The sequence below is a fragment of the Lepidochelys olivacea genome (genome assembly GCF_965140295.1).
Source record: "Lepidochelys olivacea isolate rLepOli2 genome assembly, chromosome: 3".
Taxonomy (NCBI): Eukaryota; Metazoa; Chordata; order Testudines; family Cheloniidae; genus Lepidochelys; species Lepidochelys olivacea.
Genome location: NC_140413.1, coordinates 157329871 through 157356263, shown reverse-complemented (window position 1 = coordinate 157356263; position 26393 = coordinate 157329871). Strand labels below are relative to the sequence as shown.

The following is a 26393-nucleotide window of genomic DNA, read 5'->3' as shown; positions in this document are numbered from 1 at the left end:
TAGCAGCAATAATTGTCCTTTTGTATTCTCCATCAGCGGAGTTCATGAGGGTAGGCAGGGTGGAAACCCCACTTGGACCACAGTGAGTCTCACTGGCCCAGAGAGGGAAAGTTGGCTTCTCCCTACAGCAATGGTGGTGTGTCTGACCCTTCGTAACAGGCAGCGACTGCTCAGTCAGCAAGCTGGGAGCACTCAGACACGAGGTAGCTGAGAAGCAAGACGACAGCTTGTGTGTAAAAGGGAAAGCAATACGACACAAAATGGACCAAACAGATTAACGTAGTGACACCAAAGCGGTGAACTTGTGCCTCCAGCTACGTGAGGTTAGCTCCTGCTCGCACCTCTACACAGCCCCACTGAGGGAGGTCAGAGCATGCCCCTCAGAGTCCTAGTCACATCGCTGCTCACCTTCCAGCTGTGACAGAAAAGAATCTCCCCTGCTCCAAGCATTCATGGGGCCAGAGTCTGATCTCACTTGCGCCAGAGCAACTCCACTGGCTTCAGGGTAAGTGACTGGGAAATCAGGATCTTGTGGTGCATTTTGCAGGACTGGAATGACTGACTGTTCCTTTCATTATGTTTGCAGTGAAATACAATTCAGCCCTTTGGTGATTTACTCTTCTTCCTAATTAGATGGAGCCCTCGGAATACGATGTAGCACTGCAGCCGTGGTTTATTTCAGCATTAACAACTGAGCTCCGCTGCTTTGTGGCAGTGCGATTGACAGCCACAGGGGACTGCCAGACTCCATCGAAAACAAAAGCAAGTTGGAATCTGCATTCAGATTAGAGGGAGGCCTTTGGGGATGTTGTCAGTGCCCAAACTGGTTTGAAACTTTGTTCCTGAGCTTTTTGTCAGTGAATGTACTGCTGCTGATGCCAGGCTGCCAAGTGTCAGCCTGCAGATTGAAGGTGCTTCATCCCACTACGGCATGGGCAAGCCTCCAGCACACCTCAAACCTGACCTGCCGGGACCATGGCTAGGACTGTGGCTGGGGTGGTTAGTCCCCCTGGCCATTCACTTTCTTTGCCGAGAGTGCCAGCAGAGATGCTAAATGGGATGTGGACCCTTAGCTGGTAATATTACGGTGAGACCCGCCACATATTTCACGTAGACCACTGAACATCCTTTGGATAGTGGTAACATCCATTGAGTACCAACCCTGAATGGATTCAGGCTAGAGACCTAGCAAAGAACAGTTTGGTAGCCCATTAGCAATCCCTTCCACCACCCAGTCCACCCTCTGCTTTGCTGTCTCCGTTTGTCTGCTGTCTTCCCCTCTCTGCAGATGTTGCAGTTCCTCTTGTCAAGCCTTGGTACCATGTGCCATGTAACTCAGGTGTGCATTGTAGTAGCCGTGTCAAGCGGGTGGCAAACGGTGACAGGAAGAATAGGATGGAGTCGTGGTACAAGCAGAAGAGTGTTCCCCTGACAGGACAGAGCCCTGCATGGCCAAGCTGGGGATACTTTAGAGTCTGATACTTTCTGTTACACACCAGCTTCCTGAAATGTGTTTAACAGAACATGGATGGATTTTAGCAGTAACAGAGGCAAAAATAACAATGCACCAGGGATTGGCTTTAAACTCCAGAAATGGTTTGTGGGTAAGGGCCAGGTCTAGGCACCAGGGCGTCTGGCTTCTATTCCTGGCTCAGTGTGACTTGGACCCATGCTTTAACCTTGCAGGGCCTCAGTTTTACCATCTGCTAAATGAGCATAAAACCACCTCCCTCTGGGGGGGTTGTGAGGATTACTTACTACAGTAGCACACTCAGATCCTTGGAGGGAAGGAGATATAGATAGGGTCAAGTATTATTTCCATACCCAGTAAACTGGGAAGAAATTAAGGCTTTGAATTGCCCCTGCTAGGATTAGACCCGATGTCTGCAAGGCTGCTAGATGTTTGGAAGTTGCCGCTTCACTTACAGAGATTCTCCTGCAGCTTGAGTACTGTGCTTTCAGGCTGATTTCCAGTGCATTGAAATCACATCATCCTTCCTCTTCATTGTGACTGAAGACACAAGCAAGCAGGGGGTTGAAATATACAGCCCCCCTTCTCTCTAAACCCTTCAGAGAGCCATAGTCCCTAGCGGGCTAAACAGAAAGGGGGAGGAAGAGGGATGAATGGTGCAGCATCCACAAGTCTGTTCCCAGCTGCTTGGGCTAACTGTGCATTCATCAGTGCCCCCTTTTGACGGCAGCGATACTCAGGGACCATACAGCACGGGACACAGGGACTGATGAAGAACAGCACCCGGCTGTGAAGAGAGCTGAATGTAACAATTTAGATCTGGGGCAAAAATAATTGGGAATTGGTCCTGCTTTGAGCAGGGGTTTGGACTAGATGATCTCCTGAGGTCCCTTCCAACTCTGATATTCTATGATTCTATGATTCTAGAGCCTCCAAACCCCTCACTAATCTCATTTCCTTTCTGTTGCGATTAAGGTGGCTCCCAATACAGCACTAAGACACGGCACAAGGGCATGTTTTATTGGCCCATTAATACCCGCCCTTGGGGGAATTGTGAGATTCCCCTTCTTGCTGGTGCCTTCTACGCAATAAATGCTGCAGCAAAAGGGAAAAGGGGGGGGGGGGGAGTGGCAGCAGGGAGGGGACCTCTGAAAGGAGGGACTCGCATCTGTTCTCCTTGCTGTGCTTCCTCTCCCGACCTCTGGCAGCACCTCCTGCTGGGGCCTTGTCGTTAGAGCGGGGCTCAAGCCGTGAAATTTGGATCCAGATGTCAAGCATCCCAAAGTCAAGAAGGCTTTGCAGCTAGCTTGGTTTCTCCTGTGTTTTCCCAGAGAGACGCCGCAGTGTGTGGTGAAGGCTGGGAACAGCTGTGTCTGAACACCCCCCAAAGCAGTGCATATGCGGCTCGTTGCTGTCACATGAGTGCTATGATTATGACTGGCTGTTTTGCACTACCTGATACTATTATCACCATGCTTAAAGGGATACTCACCCAATTCCCCTCCCCCTCCCCCAAATTTGGGTTTTATATATTAAAAAATACCTTTTACAAAACCTGACTGACAGATACGCTTCCATGAATTAAAACAAAAATTGCACAGTAATCATCCCAGTGCCAAGGGAGAGGGCATACAGGAGGAGTCCCTCCTTTCAGGGAACTCAACCCTCAAAGAGAGAGAAAGAGGGAAAGCCTTGTCTAATGATCTGAGACCCAGGGACATCTCGAGATCTGGTGCTGGCTCTGTCACTGACTTTCTGTGTGGCCTTGGAGAAGTCACCTAACCTCTGTGCCTCAGTTTACCCCCATCAGGTATTAACAAACTGAGCATTCTGAGGAGAGCAGCAGAAATTATTAGGGAAAATGTTAAGCGCCAAAGATTGTTCTGAAAGCTTGATCACCCCACACCAAAGGTGGGGACATAACACTCCACATATATTTGCAGGGTGTTCACAGGGCGAGCAAAGAATCATTACAGTGATGCATGAGGTGTAACTAAGAGTAATGGGGTGGAATTAAGAAAGCTGAATGTCAGGTCAGACCTCCTGACAGTGAGATGTATTAAGCTGAGGAACAGTCTCCTAAGCAAAGAGGTGGAAGAGCCGTCTCTTAGGACTTTTAAAACTAGGCCAGTTGGGGGACATTTCAAAGGTACAAATGGCTGATAGGTGCTGAACTCCCACTGACTCTATGGGAGTTAGGCATATAATCACCACCTGTGCCTTAAAAATCTCCCCCATTGTTATTGGTGGTTATTTGTATTGAAGTAGCAACTGAGCAGCATCAGTGTGCTAACACTGGAAAATGAAGTGTAAGGAACAATCCTGCATGGGCAGGGCAATGGACTGGATGATCTAATGGGTGTCTTTCATGCCCAATTTCTGGGATTCAACAGTAAAATGGGGCAAACAGTACTTTCCTATCTTCCAGGGGAGGAGCGAGTCAATGTTTGTAAAGCTTGATGAGTGCTAAATATTGCACTGCAATTTCAAAAATCACCATCATTATCCAGAATACAAGAAACTGTGAAACTAGTCTCTTCGTATTTTCTCTCTGTTTCCCAACGGGTGTGCGAATCCCTATTCTGTCGAAAGGTGATGATGCATAGATTTTAAGGCCAGAAGGGATCATTAGATCATCTAGTCTCACCTCCTGCATAACACAGCCATAGAATTTCACCCAGTTCTCCAGTATTGAATCCTTGATCCACAGGGGATATAAAAGCTTCCAAAAAGGCCCACCCAGATGTTCAGAAACTGGCTGTGGGCAATTTGGACTAAATTCCCTGACACCAGCGGCGTTGTTTTCCAGGTTGATCCTGCAGAGAGCTGCGCAGGCAAATGTATGTTTGAGTGACCTTGTTGTATATGTGTGTGCAGCATAGGCACCAAGGGCCCCATCTTACAAGATGCTGAGCACTTCCTGGGATGTGTCAAACACCCTCAGCTCCCATTGATTCCAGTAGGAGCTGAAGGGTGCTCAGGACCTTTTATGATCAGCTCAGTGCTTTGCAGGATCAGGCCCTGATTCATAAAAACATGGGCCTTCTAAAGGCACGTTGCAATCATTAATAAACCGAATTCAGACCCTTTCTTGGTGAGCCCACGTGGAGGGACAGGGCTCTGAGTCAGAAGTCATTACAAGAGGAACAAACAGCAAGCTGCATCCGTGATGTAAGCTGTGCTGCATGTCTTGCTCTTCCCATTGTGCTATTACCCGCTGCGCTAGAGGCTGGTTTCAAGTGGGCTAACTTCAAACAGAGACTAAGTAGCTTTGAAATGCACTTTTAAGAAAGCTGAGCCTAGGAAAGCCCCTCCAATAATGGATTTACCTGGCTTTGGTGTGGCAGCGGGTGAAGTGAGAAAGAAAACCAGGATCCACCCTGCTCCAGGAGTCAGGAGATAAAAGATTGAAGCTGATTCTCTTGCAGAAATCTCCTTCCGTGTGTGGATGTGCGGAGGGAGCCTGGAAATTATCCCCTGCAGCCGGGTTGGACATGTGTTCCGGAAGAAACACCCCTATGTCTTTCCAGAGGGAAATGCCAACACCTATATAAAGTAGGTATTGTGCTCTGGCTGCCTTCATGTACTGCTAAATGATTTGTTCCTATGTGAAAAGGAATTGGGTGTTGCTGGGAGAGCACAGCCCACATCGGTAACGGATGAAGGGGGAAAGATTGGACGTGTCAGCATTTCAGCAGTCTCCCAGCCCAAAGCAGACATAAACCCAGTGCATTTGGTAGCTGGGGTATTGTCAATAGAGCCATTCAAAAGTGGATTGGAAAACTGTTCTGGGGAATTGTGTGTGTAGGCTATAGCAAGGCATCGAGGACTGGGACCTGATGAGGCCTGTGTTGCCTTGTAGCCCTAACCTCTAGTATTCCAAGATGTGAATTTGATTGGAGTGTGGACTCTGGTAGCCCAAAACTCCTGTCTCCCTTCAGGGCTCCCAAAAGAAACCCAGTACAAAGATATTACAAAAAAAATTCACGTGTCTAGGTTTTTTTCCAGGGATTAATTCCTTCCATGCAGCCTCTTTGCCACTCCTTTCTGTACCAGTGTCCGTGAAAGACTGCTCAGGTTCCAGAATCATGCACAATTCACATGATGATTGTTGCTTGCTAATTGCCAGAAGTGAGTTTGGTGCTAAACAGGACATAAATCTAAAGTCAGTCCCTGCCCTGAGGAGTTTACAATCCGGTGGTTTTTACAGTGATAGTCTGGACCATTAAATCCTGAGGCCATTACTTGCAGAGGGAGTATTCCTGAAACACAGAGAAGTGAGAGAATAGACATAGAGCAGCAAGAAATATTTGCAAGTAAATTTGAAGCTTCATCAAACTCACCTGGTTCAGGGGTTTGTTATTGGCTCTAAACTCTGCTCAGGGTCATTACAAGATTTCTGAAAGTCTGCAAGCCTTCTGCACACCTCCAAGCTGACATGGAGAACACCTGAGCCATTTTCTGGTCTCACATTGAAGCTGGGGGCGTTAATGGTTTCTACTGAGCTTCACTTTGAGTTTATTCAAATGAGGCAAAGAGGGCAAATGCACATGGCCTGAAATGAAGGAAATATTTGACTAAAACCCCGAGAAGCAAAACAGCTGAATTGTATACAGCCTTTTAGAGACCCCCACCAAGCTGTGAGACCAAGCCCCAAGCAGGCCTGTCGGGAATGTTACCATGAGGAGAATTAGCTGTGCTTCCAAGCACAACAGCTGCAAAGCATCCAGTTATCTTATTACACCAGCCAAGATGAAGAACTTCTCCTCTAAGCTGTTGCCTAGATTGTGTACAGCAATTGCAGGAACAGGGAAGAAGTGGAACCTCCGTGGTAACCAGGAATTAAGGCAAGTGTGGCCTGGGTGGAGCCAAAGTAGCACCCCCAAATATGTTGGTGATGGGATGGAGAGACCGGTATAGTCACAGAGTTAGTGGGCTCCCTTGATAGAATGTTGGAAGTCCCTTTATACGCTTCATAGATTTCACCTCCACCATTTGTGTTGCCCCTCTAGAAATACCAAGCGCACAGCCGAAGTGTGGATGGATGAGTTCAAACAGTACTACTATGCTGCCCGGCCTGCAGCACAAGGGAGACCTTACGGAGAGTAAGTGGTGGTTCTGGCGGCCAGTGGAAGTGCAAAGGTGCCCAGTGTGCCTGATGCAATGAAAAGTTCAAGGTGATGATACAGGGGCATTGTATGCAGCCGTGGAGACGTCACCATGTAGTTTCTGTGGTAACAGTTAATTAAGTGCTAATAATAGGCAGATGCTACATTTAAGGAGATACAGTCCCAGCTCCCAAGCATATATCCAGTTTGTTTAGAAGTAGGGCTGTCGATTAATCGCAGTTAACTCACGCGATTAACTAAAAAAAAATTAATTGCGATTTAAGCTCAGTTTTAATCACACTGTTAAACAGTAAAATAAAATTGTAATTTATTAAATATTCTTGGATGTTTTTCTACATTTTTAAATATATTGATTTCAATTACAACACAGAATACAAAGTATACAGTGCTTACTTTATATTATTTTTATTACAAATATTTGCACTGTAAAATGATAAAAGAAATAGTATTTTTCAAGGCACTTCATAGAATTGAATTGAACATGTGTATTATCATAGAATATCACGTTGGAAGGGACCTCAGGAGGTCATCTAGTCCAACCCCCTGCTCAAAGCAGGACCAATCCCCATTTTTTTTGCCCCAGATCTTTAAATGGACCACTCAAGGACTTCATACAAGTACTGTAGTACAATCTCTTTATTGTGAAAGTGCAACTTACAAATGTAGATTTTTTTTTTTGGTTACATAACTGCACTCAAAAACAAAACCATGTAAAACTTTAGAGTCTACAAGTCCACTCAGTCCTACTTCTTGTTCAGCCAATCGCTAAGAGAAACAAGTTTGGTTATATTTACAGCAGATACTGCTGCCCACTTCTTATTTACAATGTCACCTGAAAGTGGGAACAGGTGTTCTCATGGCACTTTTGTAGCTGGCATTGCAAGGTATTTATGTGTCAGATATGCTAAACATTCGTGTGCCTCTTCATGGTTCAGCCACTATTCCAGAGGACATGCTTCCATGCTGATGATGCTTGTTCAAAAAGTAATGTGTTAATTACTTAGTGACTAATTTGTCTTGGGGGAAATTGTATGTCTCCTACTCTGTTTTACCTGCATTCTGCCATATATTTCATGTTATAGCAGTCTTGGATGATGACCCAGCACATGTTCGTATTAAGAACACTTTCACTGCAGTTTTGACAAAATGCCAAAAAGGTATCAATGTAAGATTTCTAAAGATAGCTACAGCACTGGAACCAAGGTTTAAGAATTTGAAGTGCCTTCCCAAATCTGATTTGGACGAGGTGTGGAGCATGTTTTCAGAAGTCTTAAAAGAGAAACACTCTGATACAGAAACTACAGAACCCAAACCACCAAAAAAGAAAATCAACCTTCTGCTGGTGGCATCTGACTCAGATAATGAAAATGAACATGAATCAGTCCGCACTGCTTTGGATCATTATCAAGCAGAACCCGTCATCACCATGGACGCATGTACCCTGGAATGGTGGTTGAAGCATGAAGGGACATATGAATCTTTTGCGTATCTGGCACGTAAATATCTTGCGACGCAGGTTACAACAATGCCATGCAAACACCTGTTCTCACTTTCAAGTAACATTGTAAACAAGAAGCGGGCAGTATTATCTCCTGCAAATGTAAACAAACTTGTTTGAACAATTGGCTGAACACGAAGTAGGACTGATTGGACTTGTAGGCTCTAAAGTTTTACATTGTTTTGTATTTGAATGCAGGGTTTTTTGTACATAATTCTACATTTGTAAGTTCCACTTTCATGATAAAGAGATTTCACTACAGTACTTGTATTAGGTGAATTGAAAAATACTATTTCTTTTGTTTTTTACAGTGCAAATATTTGTAATCAAAAATAAATATAAAGTGAGCACCATACACTTTGTATTCTATGTTGTAATTGAAATCAATATATTTGAAAATGTAGAAAAACATCCAAAACTATTTAAATAAATGGTATTCTATTATTGTTTAACAGTGCACAATTCATTTTTTTAATCACTTTTTAATTGACAACCTATTTAGAAGCTGTTAGGTCATGCCAAGGAGAGGACTGAATTCTTGCTGGGGAATCCACCCCTCCCCCCGAGCGCTCCCAGCCAGATTCCTGCTCTTGACTTCAAGTAGCTCTAGTCCTAGAGATGGGCTTTAACGTTGTAGTTTAGAAGTGAAACCAGCAGGCAAGAAAAATAATCGGCATGTTCTGGACCCCGTCTTGGCAGACATGGCTTTATGGAAGCTGAATTACTGCTTTATACTCCACCAGGACATTTATGATTCTGTCCCTTATAATCGTGGCTAGTCAGATATCCTTCTTATTAAAAAAAGGTCTGTATTCACAGCCAGCCTTGCATTCTAATCCCCTAGTTTCACATTCTCCTTGCTTTCACAGAGATTCTCCTTTCAAGCTCAGAATGAGCATGCAGGGTCTCAGTCCAAAGGTGAATTGCTGGAGCAGAGTCTCTCCTGCTTTTCAATTTTCAGAGAATCTAGATTATTAAAATACTGTGCAGCCTGACCTGTTTACAGTCAGCCACATCCTCTTCTCTGCTACCAGCATGGAGGGAAGGAAAAGCTCTGTCACACTAGGCAAACAGGACTGCAGAGACACAGGGTTCTGAGAAGGGGCAAGCAAACTGTGTGGGATGCTTCCTACTGCTTCATAGTTACTAACAGCCCACATGTGCTCGCTTGACACTTGCTCAGCTTGACGGTTAAAAGAGGGCATGGCCTACCCGGGTAGTGGATTGGCACCACGAAACAGCTACTCTGTACAGTATGCTCCCCCATCTGGTAAATTTGGCCTTGATTCATCAAAGTACCAGTAAGAAGGGGGGAAAAAACAGTTGTCGCCTGTCCTCATTTGAATCCTGGGTCCAGTAGCTCTTCCCTCAGGCTGGGGGAGGAGCATTCAGATGCGGGCAGGCTTGTGCCTGCCTGCCTCCTGGACATCAAGAGGTGCTTAAGCATGTGCTTAAATCCCACTGACTTCAAAGGGATTTAAGCACATATTTAAGTGCTTTGCTGAACTAGGACATTAATTATTATTTTATTAGCATATAATGTATATTCATTTCATGTAAAATTCCTCTATTAATTTAATATTTATTTAGTACATTAAATAGCATATATTAAATATTTTCTTCTTATATCAGCCTGTTCTTCCTTCAATCTCAAAGCACTGTACAAAGGTGGAGAAGTATCATTAGTCCCATATTACAGACAGGGAAACCAAGGTATAGAGAGGTGAAATGACTTGCCCAAGGTCATACGGCATATTAGTGCCAGAGTAGGGAATAGACGCTAGATCTCTTGACTCCCAGGCCTGCATGTTATTGGCTTGGTACATATACAAACCTTTTCTTCCTCCCTTGTGACTTGGATCTGATCTTCGTGACTCAGATTTGCCTCCATATGTAACATCTGTGTGTTCACTGCAATTATTATAACTACATCATGTTTTTCCCCCACAGCATCCAGAGCAGACTGGAACTGAGGAAGAGCTTGAAATGCCAGACCTTCAAGTGGTACCTGGAAAATGTTTATCCAGAACTTAGGTATTGGACAATTCTTGGTTATATGCTTCTTCATAAAGATTTAGTGCCAGCTGATTGGGATGTGACCGATACGTCACGGACCTCCGTTTCCACCGGTGCTTTCAGGTTCTGTGGGCGAGGGGAGAACTCAGAAATCATCACTGAGAACCTTTTTCAGGAAGTTGTTCTCTGCCCGAGGCAACAGCAGATGCCTGAGGGCTGCTGAGCCAGAGCCCATCTCGCTCTGTGTCTCAGGTTTTCTGCTAACGTGTGTTTTCTTCGCTACTTTCAACTGGCTCCCCCACAGGCACCAGAAGCCATTGCAGCAATTCCCTCAGTGGCTACCATCACCCATCTTGGGAAATGGTGCAAAGGATTCTGGAGATGCATCCAGGGACCCGCTGGGAGTGATTGAATGTGGAGTCAGAGAGAGAAAAAGACTGAGAGTTAGGCCTTGTCTACACTAAAAAGTTAGGTTGACCCAGCTATGTTGCTCAGGGATGTGAAAACTCTACATCCCAGAGTGACGTAGATAAGCCGACTTAATCCCTGGTGTAGAATGCAGTAGGTTGATGGAAGAATTCTGTTGACTTAGCTACCGCCTTTCGGGGTGGTGGATTACCTACGCCAGTGAGAGAACCCCTCCCATCAGAGTAGGTAGCATCTACACCGAAGCCCAAAAACGGTGCAGCTGTAGCATATCACGTGTAGATGAGCTCTTACTGTATAGAGCTTTCTTCATACAAAGAGGCTTTGCACTGAGAGTGAAAGACTGGTGGGCAGCTGAATTTGAGGTTCCCTCACACTTGTGAGTCAAAGACAGACCTTTAACGGGCACCCAATTTATTTCTGTCTGCTGTATTTGCCAAATGCCATGCTCTTAGCCTATCTCCTGGAGTGATGGCACGTAGGAAGGCTCTCAGTCCATCATGAGATACCTGTTCTGCAGTGTAAATAGCCATCCTCTACAATACACATAGCGACTCATCACTGTGATGGGCCTTGCAGTTCTTTGTTTCAGAAACGAACCCATCCAACTAGGTGAACAGCCCCCCCTTTCTCTGAATGCCGGGCATGTCTACAGCAGCAGGTAACATCATCTTGGGTTATTTCCCCAGGATTCCTGAGGAATCATTGTATCAGTCTGGAATGATCCGGCAGAGACAGAGGTGTCTGGAGTCCCAGAAGTCTGAAGATCAGGAGTTCCCCATCCTGAGCTTAAATCCCTGTATCAGCAGCAAAGGTGTGGCAGCAGTGGCACAGGTAACTGTTTTAGGCCTGCCCCTCTAATACAGATGAAAAGAAAGCTGAGCTACACATAGGAATTCACCTGGGGGTCTTAAAGCTGATCCGTCAGGGGCCCTGAGCCTCCAGTTTATGGGGACAGCTTTGCCCGCATAGTTGGCCTCTGGAAGATTGCCCCCTGCAGGACAATCTCTGTGTGGCACTGAGCTTCTACCACTTCCCGTCCCAGTGGTTGGGAAAAGGGGGTGGGGGTGTGATGAGGAACCCCTGATCATCCCCCGTTGCCAATAAATCAATCAATCAAAATCACTTGGGGCCATTGGCAGCCCCTGTCAATTGCCGCAGCCACCAGGCGACTAGCCCTGCAACCAGACAGCCCCAGAGTCAAGTGAATGCAAAGATGGCCTAAGACCACCTTTGGCCTAACCCGCCTTTCCTGAGCTGCACTGAGCACTCCTCGTCAGCAGCTCAGGTCACCCCGACCTCTCTGCTTTTCACTTGCAATTCAAATGCAGAGATCAGAGGAAGAAAATGAGAACTATAATTTCCCCTCATCTTTGTGACCTATTTACTGAATTGCGATGGTATTTATAACTTCATAGTCTGCATTCATTCAATATTAAATTGCCCATTAAACTAGCAAGAGCTTAATGAGCGTGACCTCATTTATTTTTCAAAATCTCACTGAGAGAAGAAATCTGCAACATCAGTCAGCATGTGTTCTCTGCTCCAGATTCTCAGACACATTAGAATAGGAAGGGTGGTCTTCTGCTGAGGTCTTTGGACTCAGAAGGTCTGGGTTTAAATCCTGTCTTTGCCACAGGCTTCCTCTGTGACCTTGGGCAAGTCATTTAATCTCTTTGAGCCTTAGTTCCCCCTCTGTTAAACAGGTATAATACACTTTCCTACTCCACAGAAGTGCTATGAAAATAAGTTCTTTAAGGTCTATGAGGTGCTCAGATACTCCAGTGATGGGAGCTGTAAAAATGGATAGTATGTAACTGTACACTTACTTTGTGCACACAAATGCAATAACTGTACATGTGTAACTCTCACTAGGGCTATGTCTACACTGTGAGCTAGGGGTGTGTCATGGGGAGTATATACTGGCCCTGCAGCCAAGGGGTTAAGGCAAGTACTGCTGGCCGAGGCTGACTGGCTGCCTCACAGCAGCTGTGAGAATAAGAGCTGGGAGGTAGAGGGGCAGGGCTGCTGTCAGAGGAGCAAGCATTCTGGAGAAGGAAACTCCTGCCAGCAAGCTGCTAAGGAGCCTTACAGAGTCTCCTGAGAAAGGACAACTGGACCAAGAGGCTGAAAAACCTACGAAAACCACGGAAGGTAGGAAGGAGCTCATGGTGCAGCAGGAAGAGTTGTGTAGGCCCAATTCTGCATATTTGGCTTAAGGGTGCTGAGCTGCAACTCCATGGAGTGGGCAGTCCTGGGTTCCCCTACTAACCCCTCAGAGACTTAAGAACTGAGGGAAATTCCACCCCTGGATACCAGGACCAGCTGACCCCACCAAGAATAAAGAGAAAACCACATATCCTGGCCAGACTGTGTGAACTCTGGTTCAACACTCTACGTGGCCAAAGGGGGCGCTGTTGCATCAATGCACCAGCCCGCCCGGTGGGATTCCCCTGCTTGTGTACCATACTCATGCTAGCTCTCCTCAGGCTCACACAAGCGTAGGTACAAGTGTAGCTGAAGTAGCACGGGTCGCAACAGGGGAGGCACAGCCAACCTGCCACGACCCATGCTGCCATGGCTACACTGCGATTTATGCCAGCTAGTGCGAGTGTGTGTACAAGAGCAGGGGAATCCCACCTCTAGCTTGTCGTGTAGACATAGCTAGGGTGACCAGATGTCCCGATGTTATCGGAACAGTCCCGATATTTGGGGCTTTGTCTTATATAGGAGTCTATTACCTCCCACCCCCGTCCTGATTTGTCACACTTACTGTCTAGTCACCCTAGACATAGCCTAAGTGTGTGGGGGTTACACATGCAAAGTGGGTAATTAGTCACATAAGTGACCAAAAGTGGCTATATTGCTGCAGAATTACCTAATTTGCATGTGCAAATGAGGCCCGCTGTGGTATATGCATTTAACCTACCTTTCTGCATCTCTAATACAAGCAAAAAGCCTGCTTTTCTGTACTGTTAAATAGACAATGGCAAGTCGGATTCCAGGTGTTACCACGGAATTTCTGTGACAGTTTTTATAGTATAACGGTCACATTATCCTGGTTTTAAAAATCTTTTTCTTTTGTCCGCTGCTGTGAAGGTGATCCACACAAACACCAGGGGAAAGGCTTAACTAGAGCTGGCTGAAACATGTTGCGTAACAAATTCTCTCAGAAAATGCGGTCTAGTCAAAACTGGAAGTTTCAGTGCATTTTGACGCCATTTTCAAATTTTTCCAATTGGGAAAATCAGAATGAAAAATGTTGCTTCGAGTCAACGTTTCAAAATGAAACGCCATTTGCAATGCCATGGTACTTTGAATGAAAAATGATAATTTCAACAAATCAGATTAACATTTTTGATCAAAAGGAAACACTTTCTAATTAGGAACTTTTCAGAATTTCTTGTTCCACTACAGTTTCTGACATTTCGACTTTCCGCTCTGATTCAAGGTGAAAAATCGTTTCAAAAAGTCAAATTTTCCTGTGGGATGAAAAATCCATTTTTTGTCCAGCTCTAGGACTAACTCTGCAGAAGAACAGTGAAACTGATGATCCACAAAATAGTAACAACTGCAGGAAGCAAACAGACAAAAATAGAAAAAACTGATTTCCAGTCTCTGGCAGTCATAGTGATCTTAGGTGTTACTTGTAACTAAAGCAGGTAGAGACAAAAATACGATGGTTAAGTTGGCAGTGTTCCTTTAAAGTTTAGATTATCACAAAAATGTTGGAAATTACTCTGTCCCTTAAGGCAATCTGTACACTATGGACCGTGACAGGGGCACAGCTCTACTGTTACAACTGTGCTGCTGTAAGTTTTCCCATGTAGCCACTCTTTGCCCGCAGGAGAGAGCTCTCCTGCCACCGTAATTAAACCACCCCCAATGAGCAGCGTTAGCTCTGTTGGCAGGAGAGCCTCTCCTGCCGACACAGTGCTGTCCACACCAGCACTTTTGTAGGTGAAACTTGTGTCGGTCAGAAGTGTGTTTTTTCACGCCCCTGACCGACAAATGTTTTACCGACAAAAGTGGTAGTGTGCGCAAAGCCTAAATGTGTGCATGGCCATGGGACGTCCATTAACAGATCACAAAATATAGAATAGGCAGTAATTCAAAATCCTGCTTATGTGCATTTATGACTGTGAAAACAGTGCAGCTCCTGTCAATTATATCCTATCATCGTTGAGTCCAATCTTGTTTAATCAAAGCTTGATTATTTGGAAAATGGGTTTATCCAAAACAAGGCTGTGTTTCTTGATGTGCACCAAATACACTGAAAGGATCCTGTCTCTCCAAGACCTTTCCCCATGAGTACTGGTTACTTATTTGCACTTCCATGGCTCCTTCCATACAATGCTCTCAAAGCCCTTTGCAAACATTAATGAATTAAGAGCCAGAGCCTCGATTGGTATAAACTGATGAAGCTCCATTGACTTCAGTGGATCTAGGAGCTAGGCAGATTTACACCTTTGAGGATCTGGCCTTCATTCACACAACACCCTTCTGATGTAGTTTAGTATAATGCCTATTTTAGAGGTGGAGAAACTGAGGCCCCGCAGATTTGTCACTTGATAATTAAGCCCCTTTGAAAACGATAGCCATGTGTTGATTTGCCACAGTGAATCGGTGGCCGAGCCAGGAGACTCCAGGCTGCCTCCCTCCTGGTCCCATCCCTCCCTCCCTGCATTATGGCATTCTCCCCTCTGGTGAGGAAGGTGTGGCATTGTTCCCTGCTGAGTCCAAGGATGCTGTGTGGAGGGAGTTCTGTGGAGCAGGACTAGATGCTGATTTTCCAGGGCTGAGTGTGCTGTCTCTACAGTGCTCCCGGCCAGAAGCTTGGTATTTTTCCATCTTGTGTCTCATTTACTAAAGGAATTGTTTGATTTAGCTCTTCACTAGCAAAATGCATTTGGGAGTAAATAATTGATCGTAATTTTGCCCTGGATCCTCTAAGGAAGATGTCACCAGTGATCTTGTGCATTTGTTTTCTGTTGTAACTGAGCATCAGTTGATAGTAGGCTGTGCAGGAACCTTTTTGGAATAGATTTCTGACTCGGATTCATTTAATAAATCCATTAATCATTAGCAGTTCCCGGCTGCCTGACATGCTTGAGAAGAAAAATCAGAAGCCCCTTAGGCCTCGATGCACTTGAGCACGGCAGCGGCAGTAGCAAGATGACTGTGCGTTAGGAGAGAGAAGCTGCCGCTCTCTGACAGAACACTGTGATGCTGCGTCATTGAGTCCTGATGCGAGAGAATTACAGTATGGTGACCTGACATGGCAGCTGTGTCCCAAAGTTCGCGGTTCACTGCTAGCCACCGGAGGGGAGGACTAGCACTACAAAAACTGTGGATCCACCAAAACTTTCAGGGTCTGAAAAACATCAGAACCATCCCCCATCACAGAGTCTCCCTCCTAAATCCTTGCTCTGCCTCTCAGACTCTCTTCCTCTCTCTGTCCCTCCTTAATGAGCTCCTTGATCTTCCTCCCCAAAGTCTCAATGAACTTGGCCTACTTGCCCAATCCAACCTCACCTGATCAGACTTTTTGATCTTCCCCTTTGACCCCTCCTGGATAGACTCTTGGTTTCTCAGAGACTCCCTCGTACTTAGGACCTTCTCGGACCACTGAATCCAGGTCCCCAGGATCCTACTGTGATCCTGCTAAATGCAGTGGCCCCAACTCTGAGCTGGATGCGGGCGGGGGGCAGCAAACATGACTTTAAGACCTCAGTGTTTGCCCCAAGGGAAGCTCTAACTTATTGCAATTTTGAATGAATAGCTGAGAGCAGAGCACTCTGCTCATAGCTCCTCCCTTTCCCAATATGCCCTCTCCCACTCTTGCTGCTTCCCTGGCATTCCCCTACGCTGGATACTGCGACGGGGTGGTGCAGGGTCACTGAGTCATGCACTTCCCTACACCAGGTATGTTCACTGGGAACGGTTAGGCCAACTTAACTGCCACTTTATGGTGGATCAGTCACAGCAGAGAGGCAGCAACCTAGTCCAGAATCACGGCCAACAGGTGAGGAGTGTTAAGGCAGCATCTACCTACTGAACACGTGCTGTGGCTTATGTGGCCAAATAGGGACTGGAGAGCTAATAGAAGTGTTGAGACCAGCTCTCCCTTCACCTTACTTGACTGCATTGGCATGTTCAACACATCTTCTAAAGTGGCCCCAGTGAGGCTCTTGGCATTGAATGTCAGTCTTCCTGGACAATTGCAAATAAAGGCTAGTACTTTAAAGGTGTGGCCTTAGATGGGCTTGCTAGAGAGTAGCACACAAAGGTTTCATAGAATTGTAGGACTGGCAGGGACCTTGAGAGGTCATCTAGTCCAGTCCCCTGCACTCATGGCCGGACTAAATATTATCATTCTAGACCATCCCTGACAGGAGTTTGTCTAACCTACTCCTAAAAATCTCTTATGATGGAGATTCCACAACCTCCCCCTAGGCAATTTATTAAGTATGCTATTGCACTGCCCCTGGTCTGGCCATGTGGGCTTTTTAAAACACATAAAAAATCAAGCTGCTCACTGCCCTGGGAGACAGTGTAATGTAATAGTTAGAGTAGGTGACTGGAAGTCAGCTGACCCCGGGATTTCTCAACCCTGTTCCAGCGCTGGTGCCCTAAGTGATATTAGTTGAGACATGTCACCTCTCTTGTACCTCAGCTTCCCAGTTTGTAAGATGGAGATGATAATACCTACCTCAGCAGAGCATGAGAAAAGCTGATCAACTAATAGCAGTGAGGCAGATTGAGAGCCTTAGATGGAAGGGACTATAGAATGCTAATTATAATGTTACATTGAGTTATTAATAAACTGAGATCACCCCAGGTTTCTCCAGGAATTATTTGCTTTAACCCTTCCTTACCTTGTTCCTTCTCCAGCCTCAGGGCACAGCTGTGCTCTTATATCTCAAATGTAGAACCTTGCTAGGCTTCCCGCATTATTTAGAGCTTCCAGCTGGCTGCTCTCTGATTGGCTGAGACGAGTTCTTTTTATATGTCAACCAGCCTACACTAAGCCGAAGGTGCCGATTTAAAATCATGTCGTTAATTCATAACGATGCTGAGTAGCAGTGACAGATGCCTCCTTGAATGATGTTAAAGCTTTGAAAAATAGTCCCAAGCCTCAGCTGGAGTTAGCATAGCTGGGATTTCAGAGGAAAGCATTTAGCACATGGGGGGCGTTGCCATTTATTGTGACCAGCTGGTGACCCTCTCTGCTCTATCCAGCCCCATTCCCCTTTCCCTCCTCCCGCCCCCGCAGCCACTAGCAGACACAATTCCACCACCTTGTAACAGGAGGCTGGCTTGTCTTTGAAAAGCTGTAACTGTAGTCTCTGCATCACCTCATGTCTACTGTCACATCCTATCCGTGGTAGGCCCTCAGCCTGCAGAGTGGCCTCTTCTGGACAATCTGCTGCCTTTATATCTGGTACACTCTATGGGGACTCCCCTGGATCAGAGCTATCCCAGAATGCTCTGCGCACCTCCAGCCCTAGATCATATGAGAGTTGAAGCTTGTACTCAGTCCTACAGTGTACCTACCTTTACCTGATCCATTAAGAACCTGAGGAAAGATAACATGGTCTATTGTGAAGAGGAAGTAGGTACACTTACCTGAAATGATCCAAACAAGCGTTGAATGGGATAAAATAAGAACCCACATGGGCCTTTGCCCCCACCCACCCCATATTTCAAAGCAAAGCATCTTGCAGGTTTAGAAGTGTTCTGTTCACTTTGTTTTTCCAGTATTTTTCCTTTTCTTGTACCTTGTCAGCATTAGGGCTGAAAGTGAAAGTGCCATAATGCAACGAGAGAAGCAGTTCCTTTTTTTTTTTAGTTGACTTCAGCTCAGGCTGTGGGAGATCATCAGTTCTAAAAAGTCCGGCACATGGTGTTGTCTTGAGATTTCCCACCTGATATTCAGATAGTTTAGAGGGGCCTCTGAACATTTACGCCCTTCTCTGAGCTTAAATCAGCCTCTATACCAGATGACTGACGCATAGCTAATGCAATGCCGATTTTTAAAAATAGCTCCAGAGATAGTCCCAGCAATTACGGCCTGGTGAACCTCTCTTCAGTGTCAGGCAAACTGGTTGAAACTATAGTAAAGAACAGAATTATCAGACACATAGATGAACACCATACGTTGGGGAAGAGTCAACGGGGTTCTTGTAAAGAAAAAAAAATGCCTTACCAATCTATTAGAATTCTTTGAGGGGGTCCACAAACACGTGAAGAAGGGTGATCCACTGGCTCCAGTAGCCTTGGAGTTTCAGAAAGCCTTTGACAAGATCCCTCACCAAAGACTTTTAAGCAAAATAAGCAGTCATGGGATAAGAGGGAAGGTCCTCTCATGGATCAATACCTGGTTAAAGATAGAAAAGAAAGGATAGGAATAAACAGTCAGTTTTCACAGTGGAGAGAGGTAGATAGTGGGATCCCCTAAAGATCTGTACTGGAACCACTGCTATTCAACATATTCCTAAATGATCTGGAAAAAAAGGGGTAAACAGTGAGGTGGCTAAATTTGCAGATGATACAAAATTACTCAAGATAGTTAAGTCCAAAGCTGACTGCAAAGAGTTATAAAGGTATTTCACTGTACTGGGTGACTAGGCAACAAAATGGCAGATGAAATTCAAGGTTGATAAATGCAAAGTAATGTACATTGGAAAACATAATCCCAACTATACATACACAATGATGGGGTCTAAATTAGCTGTTGCCACTTCAGAAAGAGATCTCGGAGTCACTGTGGATAGTTTTCTGAAATCATCTGCTCACAGTGGTGAAAAAAGCTCATCAGCAGCGGTGAAAAAAGCTAACAGGATGTTAGGAACCATTAGGAAAAGGATAGATAATAAGACAGAAAATATCATAATGCAAATATATAAATCCATAATATGCCTGCACCTTCACTACTACATGCAGTTCTGTATCTCAAAACACGCATCTCAAAAATGATATATTAGAATTGGAAAAGGGCAACAAAATGATTAGGGGTATGGAACAGCATCCGTATGAGGAGAGATTAAAAAACCCGGGACTGTTCAGCTTTGAAAAGAGACGACTAGGGGGGATGTGATAGAGGGCTGTAAAATCGTGACTGGTGTGGAGAAAATGAATAAGGAAGTGTGATTTATTCTTTCATATAACACAAGAACCAGGGGTCACCTACTGAAATTAATAGGAAGCAGGTTTAAAACAAACATAGAGAAGTACTTCTGCATGCAGTACACAGTCAACCTGTGGCATTCATTGCCAGAGGATGTTGTGAAGGCCAGAAGAATAACCGGGATAAAAAAAGAATTAAATAAGTTCATAGAGGACAGGTCCATCAGTGGCTGTTAGCCAAGATGGTCAGGAATGCAACCCCATGCTCTGGGTGTCCCTAAGCATCTGACTGCCAGAAGCTGGGACTGGATGATAGGGGATGGATCACTCAATAATTGCCCTGTTCTGTTCATTCCCTCTGAAGCAGCTGGCTCCAGCCACTGTTGGAAGATAGGATACTGGGTGAGATGGACCATTGGTCTGATCCAGTATGAGCATTCTTATGTTCTCCCATTACCAATTCAATCTTTAAGAAAGGGGGCTTGGGTCATGATGACTTTGAAACTGGTTCTTATTGCCCCTCTCCTTCCCCCATCACAGTTTTGAACCAGTTGAGGATTCCCTATTGTGTTGCTACCGTATAAACCTGCTTATAAAGGGCTCATGTCTAGTGCCTTACAATGAGTAGTAGATGAGAATCTCATCACAGGGGTCACCCTTTCCATATTGCTAAATGGGAGGATGGTCCCATTTAGAGGGGAGGTGTGTATAGGGGAGGTTGTAGTATAGAAAGGAGCTCCTGATGACTCACTGGAATAGTACATTTTTCTAGTAGTCCAGTTGAAGCCAATGGGGCTACTTGTTTGGTAAGATAATACCCTGTGAATCAGTGCGGGCCCAGAGCAATGAGCTGGAGGTGCAAAGTTAACTTCCCTCAGAGTTAGGCATGTTCAGAGCCATGGTTTGGGCTTGGGCCCCCCTTTATTTAAAAGGAGAATTGGTTAAGAGGGTGACATCAATTTTCAGAGCAGTTTATGGGAGGTACAGGCATCAAGAACAGGTGTTGGATTTGGCCCCGGGGGGCTTGATTCTTGACAGATGCGGGACTAATCTGGCGCACAGGTTCCCAGGCTGGGCGCTTGCACAGCAGCTGACAGCACGAACGGTAGAATGGTTGGAATTCGACAGCTGTAAGATGAGGCGAACTCTGACAAAGAAAAATGAGCTGCCACAAGGCCCTTTGGGCGCAGCATACGTCTCCAGACTGCATGCTGCTTGCTTGTGCTGAAATCCTGGGCAGCCCTCTCTGACCAGCCTGTGGGCAGCCCATGTGAGCAGCTAGCTTTGATTTCTGGTAGAAGATAGTGGATGCTGGTCCTAAGAAGCACAGAAAAGTGAGACAAAGTGTAAAGTCTTTGTAAGTTTGGGCCTTTTGTACAATGCACATTTTCCTTTTTAGTTGGCTAAACGCCGAGATCAAACAGAATTTGTGTGCCCAAGAGCTAAAAGCCTGTTGCTGTCTATCTTCGTATCAAAGGGGTTAGAACTGCTGACCCTATTGGGTTGCACTATTGGGGGCAGAAGGTGTTCTCTCTCTCTAATAATGCAAAATAATGCGGCCTGAAACCTTTACAAATCAAAGTCAATGGGAGCTGCAGGTGCTGAGCACCTCTGAAAATCAGGCCATTCATTCCGCATTAATTCCCTTCACATTAACAAAGCGTTGCAGGGCTTTGTGAAGCAGCCTTTCCATCTTCCAGTACCAGCCTGGAAGTCACTGCTCCAAGCCCTGGAGGCTTCTCCACTGACCCACCCCAGTCTATCTCCTCTCATATACTGGGTCATCTGTAAACAGCTGCAGCTCCTCCCTGCTTCTCTCTAAGTTAGCATCAGCTCCCTCCCACCTCTCCTGTCTTGTTGCCTGCTTCCTTAGAGGTTTCCTTGCCTCTCTCATTGCTTCTGACTTACAGCTGCCTCCTAATTCCTTTTGTCAGCCCCTCCCCTGCCACTGCTGACTCTCCCACTACTACAGCTGCCCCATCCTCCAGCTTCCCCCTGGAGCTATTTGACCTGTGCTCTTCCACTTCATGTCCTCCAGCTCCTTCCCCTGGCTGGTGACTACACCCTTAGGAACCAGTCCCTTCCCCCGCTACCAACCCCTCTCAGCAACCCACTTCCAGTTGCTGCTGATTTCCCTTCTCCTCACCCTCCTTGTCTCTCAATGTTTTAAAAAGCTGGTTAATGAGGAATACTCATTGAGGATTGAGCCTAGTGTAAAGTTACAAGCAAAGAATGTGCCCATTGAGTTACTCTATCCAGTTATAGTGCAGAATGGTGGACTACTTCCCACCAGCTCTCACCCGATGAACGCACACATGCGTGGAACAAAGCCATCTCTGCCTGGACAATTTCAGACTTAGACTTTAGGGTCAGAAGGGACCATCGTGATCATCTAGTCTGACCTCCTGCACATTGCAGGCCACAGAACCTCACCCACCCACTCCTGTAATAGACCCCTAACCTCTAGCTGAGTTACTGAAGTCCTGAAATCATGGTTTAAAGGCTTCAAGTTACATAGAATTCACCATTTACTCTAGTTTAAACCTGCAAGTGCCCCATGCCCCATGCTGCAGAGGAAGGTGAAAAACCTCCAGGGTTTCTGCCAATCTGACACAGGGGAAAATTCCTTCCTGACCCCAGATATGGTGATCAGTTAGACCCTGAGCATGTGGGTGAGACATTGCACGATGTACGCCTGGTTAACATATACATAGAGGCAAGCAATGGATGAGACATGAATAGAAGGAACCCTTCCCAGAGAGGGAAACATTCCTGGGAGAAAGCTTGCCAAAAAACAGGGGGGGGGGGGCATTAATGGGCCAATAACTACTAGCACACTCGACTCTCCCCTCTGTGGATACCCATTGAAGCCAACAGGAATTCCTCCTGAACAGGAGGGGGAGCACCACCCAGCCCAGGCATCTCACACTCATATTACTATTACTATCTATTTGGCCATCATGAAATAGGTCGCCATTGTGCTAGGTGCTGTACAGACATAACAATGAGACAGTCCCTGTGCTAAATAACTTACAATGTAAGTAGAAGATGAGAGACCACAGGTGTCTACAACAAGCAGATGGGGTGGGAGACAACAGGGAAGCTATAAGGCGATTCTGATCAGTATGAGTGACATGGTGGCAGCACCCCATAGCTAGTTAATAATCTGTGTGACCGCTTCAAACATTTGGGGCTCCCTTCTGCACCACTGGCATCAGGGGGAGTTTGGCCATTGAACTGTATGGGAGCTGGATCACACCCCAGGTGACTAGCAAAAGCTACTACACATCATGTCCTCCTCCTCCCCCCAACCACACCACAGGGGAAGCATCCTATCCCATTTAAAGGAGAGGGCACCATTTCTGTCTCTCTTCCCCTACTGAGAAAAGGGATCATCTTTTCTACCACTATTGTCCTCACCCCTCATTCTCTTGGAGTCCCTCCCCTCACAGGGCCTTTTCCCAGCAGCTGTCTCCAGGTCTTGAGACTCTCCCTTTGGCTTATGCAGATGTTGATTCCCAAATTCATGATGCATGCTCTCAAGAATCTGCAGCTATGGTGCCCCCGTGTGCCCAAATGGACTGGCTCTGCCCTGCCGATCATTGGTGTAGTGGTAACAAAGTAGTAGGTAAACTAACTGGAATGACACTCCCTAGTCCCTAAATGAAAAGTCCCTACTGCTACGAATGCCAATGGGATTTTAGCCATTGATTTAAAAGGGATCAGGCTCTGGGCCAAACTGTTTCGTTGCCACCTGTCAAGGTGAAAGGATGCTAAAACAATGAGTTTGATTTTGTCCTGGTTTCTCCTCTCTCTCCTCTCAGGAATGGACATACACATACAACCATCAGGTCCGCCAGCAGCAGCTCTGCTGGTCAGTGTACACCCTCTTCCCCGGCTCCCAAGTGCTGCTGTCCCCCTGCAAAGAAGGTGACGGCAAACAGGTGAGTCTTTGATTGATCTGTTGCTGTCTTTGACAGCCCTGGAGGCTGGAGTACTGTTTATCCCCACAGCAGGTACAGCTCCGGTGATGGCAGCAGAAGCTTCCCCCACATCATCCCACCAGTGTGTTCTGGATCCTGGAGATACAGCTGCTAGCGGCAGCGGAGTCGCTATGGCCCATTCAATCCTTGGCCTCTCAGCCGAGTGTGTCAGTGAGCATGACTCTTAGTGCCACTGGCCATGAGGACATTTCCCATTAGAAACCCAACTGGAACCAGCAGCTCATTGCAAACAGGCTGCCAGCCAGCCATCAGATGCTACCATGTCTCAGGAGTTAATGTCCTGGGTGGCGTTTGAACCACAGAGCTAGAGGAGAAAACCTTTGTTGATGTATTATTTTTTGAAGCCTGGAGGCTAGGAAGAGGCTACCACTTAACATGCCTACTGCTGACAAGGATTGCAGAGTGTCCTCAGTGACTTCAGTGGGAGCTGTGGGTGCTCAGCGCCTCCTAGGACCAGGGCAAACAGAATTGAATATGATTTCCTTGTTCAAATATCTTCTGCCCTCTCCTGGTACTTGCTGCAGCTTGGGTTGAGCCAGCAGTATATCTAAAGGGTGATTATTGTTATACAGTTGTTGATACTGCTAGCGCCATCCCTTGAGCCCTCCCTCATATCCCTCTTCCCGTGTCTCCCTGCACAGCGATGGGGTAAAGTTGGTTCTCATATTGAACACATGGCCTCGCGCCTCTGCCTGGACACTGAAATGATGGGGGACACCAACGAGAGCACCAGAGAGCTCGTCATCAACCCTTGTGAGAGCACAGCCATGAGTCAGCGCTGGGACATGGTGATGTCCTGACTGCCTGTCATCGAGCAAAACCAGCCACAAGGGCTTCATCGGAAGCAGCCATGGCACACAGCAGAGGCTGTTGGGAACTCAACAGCAAAACCATTGGGCACCCTTGTTCATTGTGAGGTGGGAGCCAGAGAAAAAAAGGGTTAGGCCGGGGAGCTCCAGGTCGAAGAAGGGATGTCAGCTGTGAGACCTGCAGTTAGTGGCCAGTTGGGGTTATAGAGTCAATGAGTAAGAACCGCACAGAACCAATCCCTAAATGTCTTTCAATAACACTGAGTCCTGGCTGAGGCCTGACGACGGTCCTACTGAAATACGGTGTGTACAGTATTTATTGTTTTACTGCAAAGATGGAAACTTTGGTGGAAGAGCCTTGGAGAGAAAGTGGAGACAAGTGTCTAGTTGGCTGCGTAGGCGGTGGGGAGGCTGGTGGGTGGGAGAAGGAGATGCTAAAGGGAAACAAAAATGGTTGCCTGGGGGACGAGCGGAAAATGCCAAGTAATCCTTGCACTTTTCATGGATGTGAATGAGCCTGTGTTCTGCAGGCAGCTAGAATGAAGCTATATTGCACGTTCTCCTTTGTATATAGTCTGTACACATGGCATACAGAGAGCCCATGCTGTCATCTGGTGCGTGTGACCAGAATCAAGATGACGGAGGGTTTGCACCGCTCTCCAGGCATGGAACCCAGCAAACAATGCCGTGAGGGCCAAATGTCTGAGTGCGCTAAATCTACAAACTCTTCTGATGACGTGCGGGGAGCAATAACACTGTTACGTCTCCTGTCTGAATGGCTCGGGCAAGCCAAGATAATTGAGTATTCCTCATTAACCTCAATACATGTCTCGTGTTTCACACCTGGTATAACTCAAATGTCCACACTATGTCACCCAAGTAATATTTTACTATTTGAAGGTAATTGTGCCATCTTTGAGTTTTCCAATCTGCTTAATTCAAAAGCTGGTGCTAGCACAAGACCCTGGGGCCTGAGGGGTCTTCCTTCTGCATGGTACACATGAAGGTGGGGGTCACCCAGAGGGCTGTTGTAGAGAGCAGGAGAGAGGAAAACCACGCCAATGCTGTTGCTGCCTCCCAGAATGTGAGTGATTAAGGAAGGATTTGGGTTTCCCCCAGCTGCATCGCTGAGCAGAAAGCCCCAACTCAGGAGATCCCTGAGGGTTCTCTCTCCCCTGTGGTCATTAGTGCTCCTGGACATGATAGAGGTAACGTGTTTAGGTTCCAGAAAGCAGGCATTGGCCAGATGTAAAATGCCAAGATAATGGTTGTGTGGGGTGAAGGGATTCAGTGGGAGAGGGAAGTGGAGACCCCAAGAAGCGAAGTTGAGGGGAAACGGTCCTTTCTGAGCTGGTCTTCAGGCTAGGTCCCAGCATAACAAAAGGGAATGGTGGGGAGTAGGACTTTGCAATAGCATGGGAATCACCAAGACATTCCACATAGCACCCCGCTTAGATGTCTTCTGAGAACAACGCTGGGTGGGATTTTCAAAAGGGCCTAAGTGACTTGAAAGTCGATGAGATTTGTGCTCCTGAATCATGTAAGCTCCTACAAAAGTCCCATCCTCTGTGCCAGTTTCAAACCTGTGACCTGGAGGTGAAGCACCCCCTTCTCCAGTTTACCTAGCCCACCTTCTTGGATATAGTGCTAGGGATAGGCTTCTTCTACACTAGCTTCTCCCATCAGTGCATGGAGGGAGTCATGCATGTAAATCACCTGGACATCAAGCGCAGCACCAGCATAGCTATTGTTATTTACAAACGGTCCCAGGCTATAAATGCTTTTCCATCTGCTGCAGACTAGGTTACTAATCAAATATGCCACCATGGTGTGAACCTCAAGGACTTGAATTGTGAAAGGGTTCAAGGAAGCCGTCATTTCACAGCAGTGCATTGCACCATTTTCATTGTT

At 46.3% G+C, this 26393-nt stretch overlaps 1 protein-coding gene across 1 annotated transcript in view; it reads left to right on the top strand.

Moving 5' to 3' along the window:
* GALNT14 (polypeptide N-acetylgalactosaminyltransferase 14) overlaps positions 1 to 25322 on the top strand; it is a 183325-nt gene extending 158003 nt beyond the window's left edge. The window contains exons 10-15 of the mRNA XM_084625285.1: positions 4900 to 5026; positions 6484 to 6576; positions 10049 to 10132; positions 11230 to 11374; positions 23494 to 23613; positions 24315 to 25322. Of these exons, the coding sequence (XP_084481411.1) occupies positions 4900 to 5026; positions 6484 to 6576; positions 10049 to 10132; positions 11230 to 11374; positions 23494 to 23613; positions 24315 to 24473 (728 nt within the window). The 3' untranslated portion in view covers positions 24474 to 25322. The remainder of the gene's footprint in view (positions 1 to 4899; positions 5027 to 6483; positions 6577 to 10048; positions 10133 to 11229; positions 11375 to 23493; positions 23614 to 24314) is intronic.
* The last annotated feature ends 1071 nt before the right edge of the window (positions 25323 to 26393 follow it).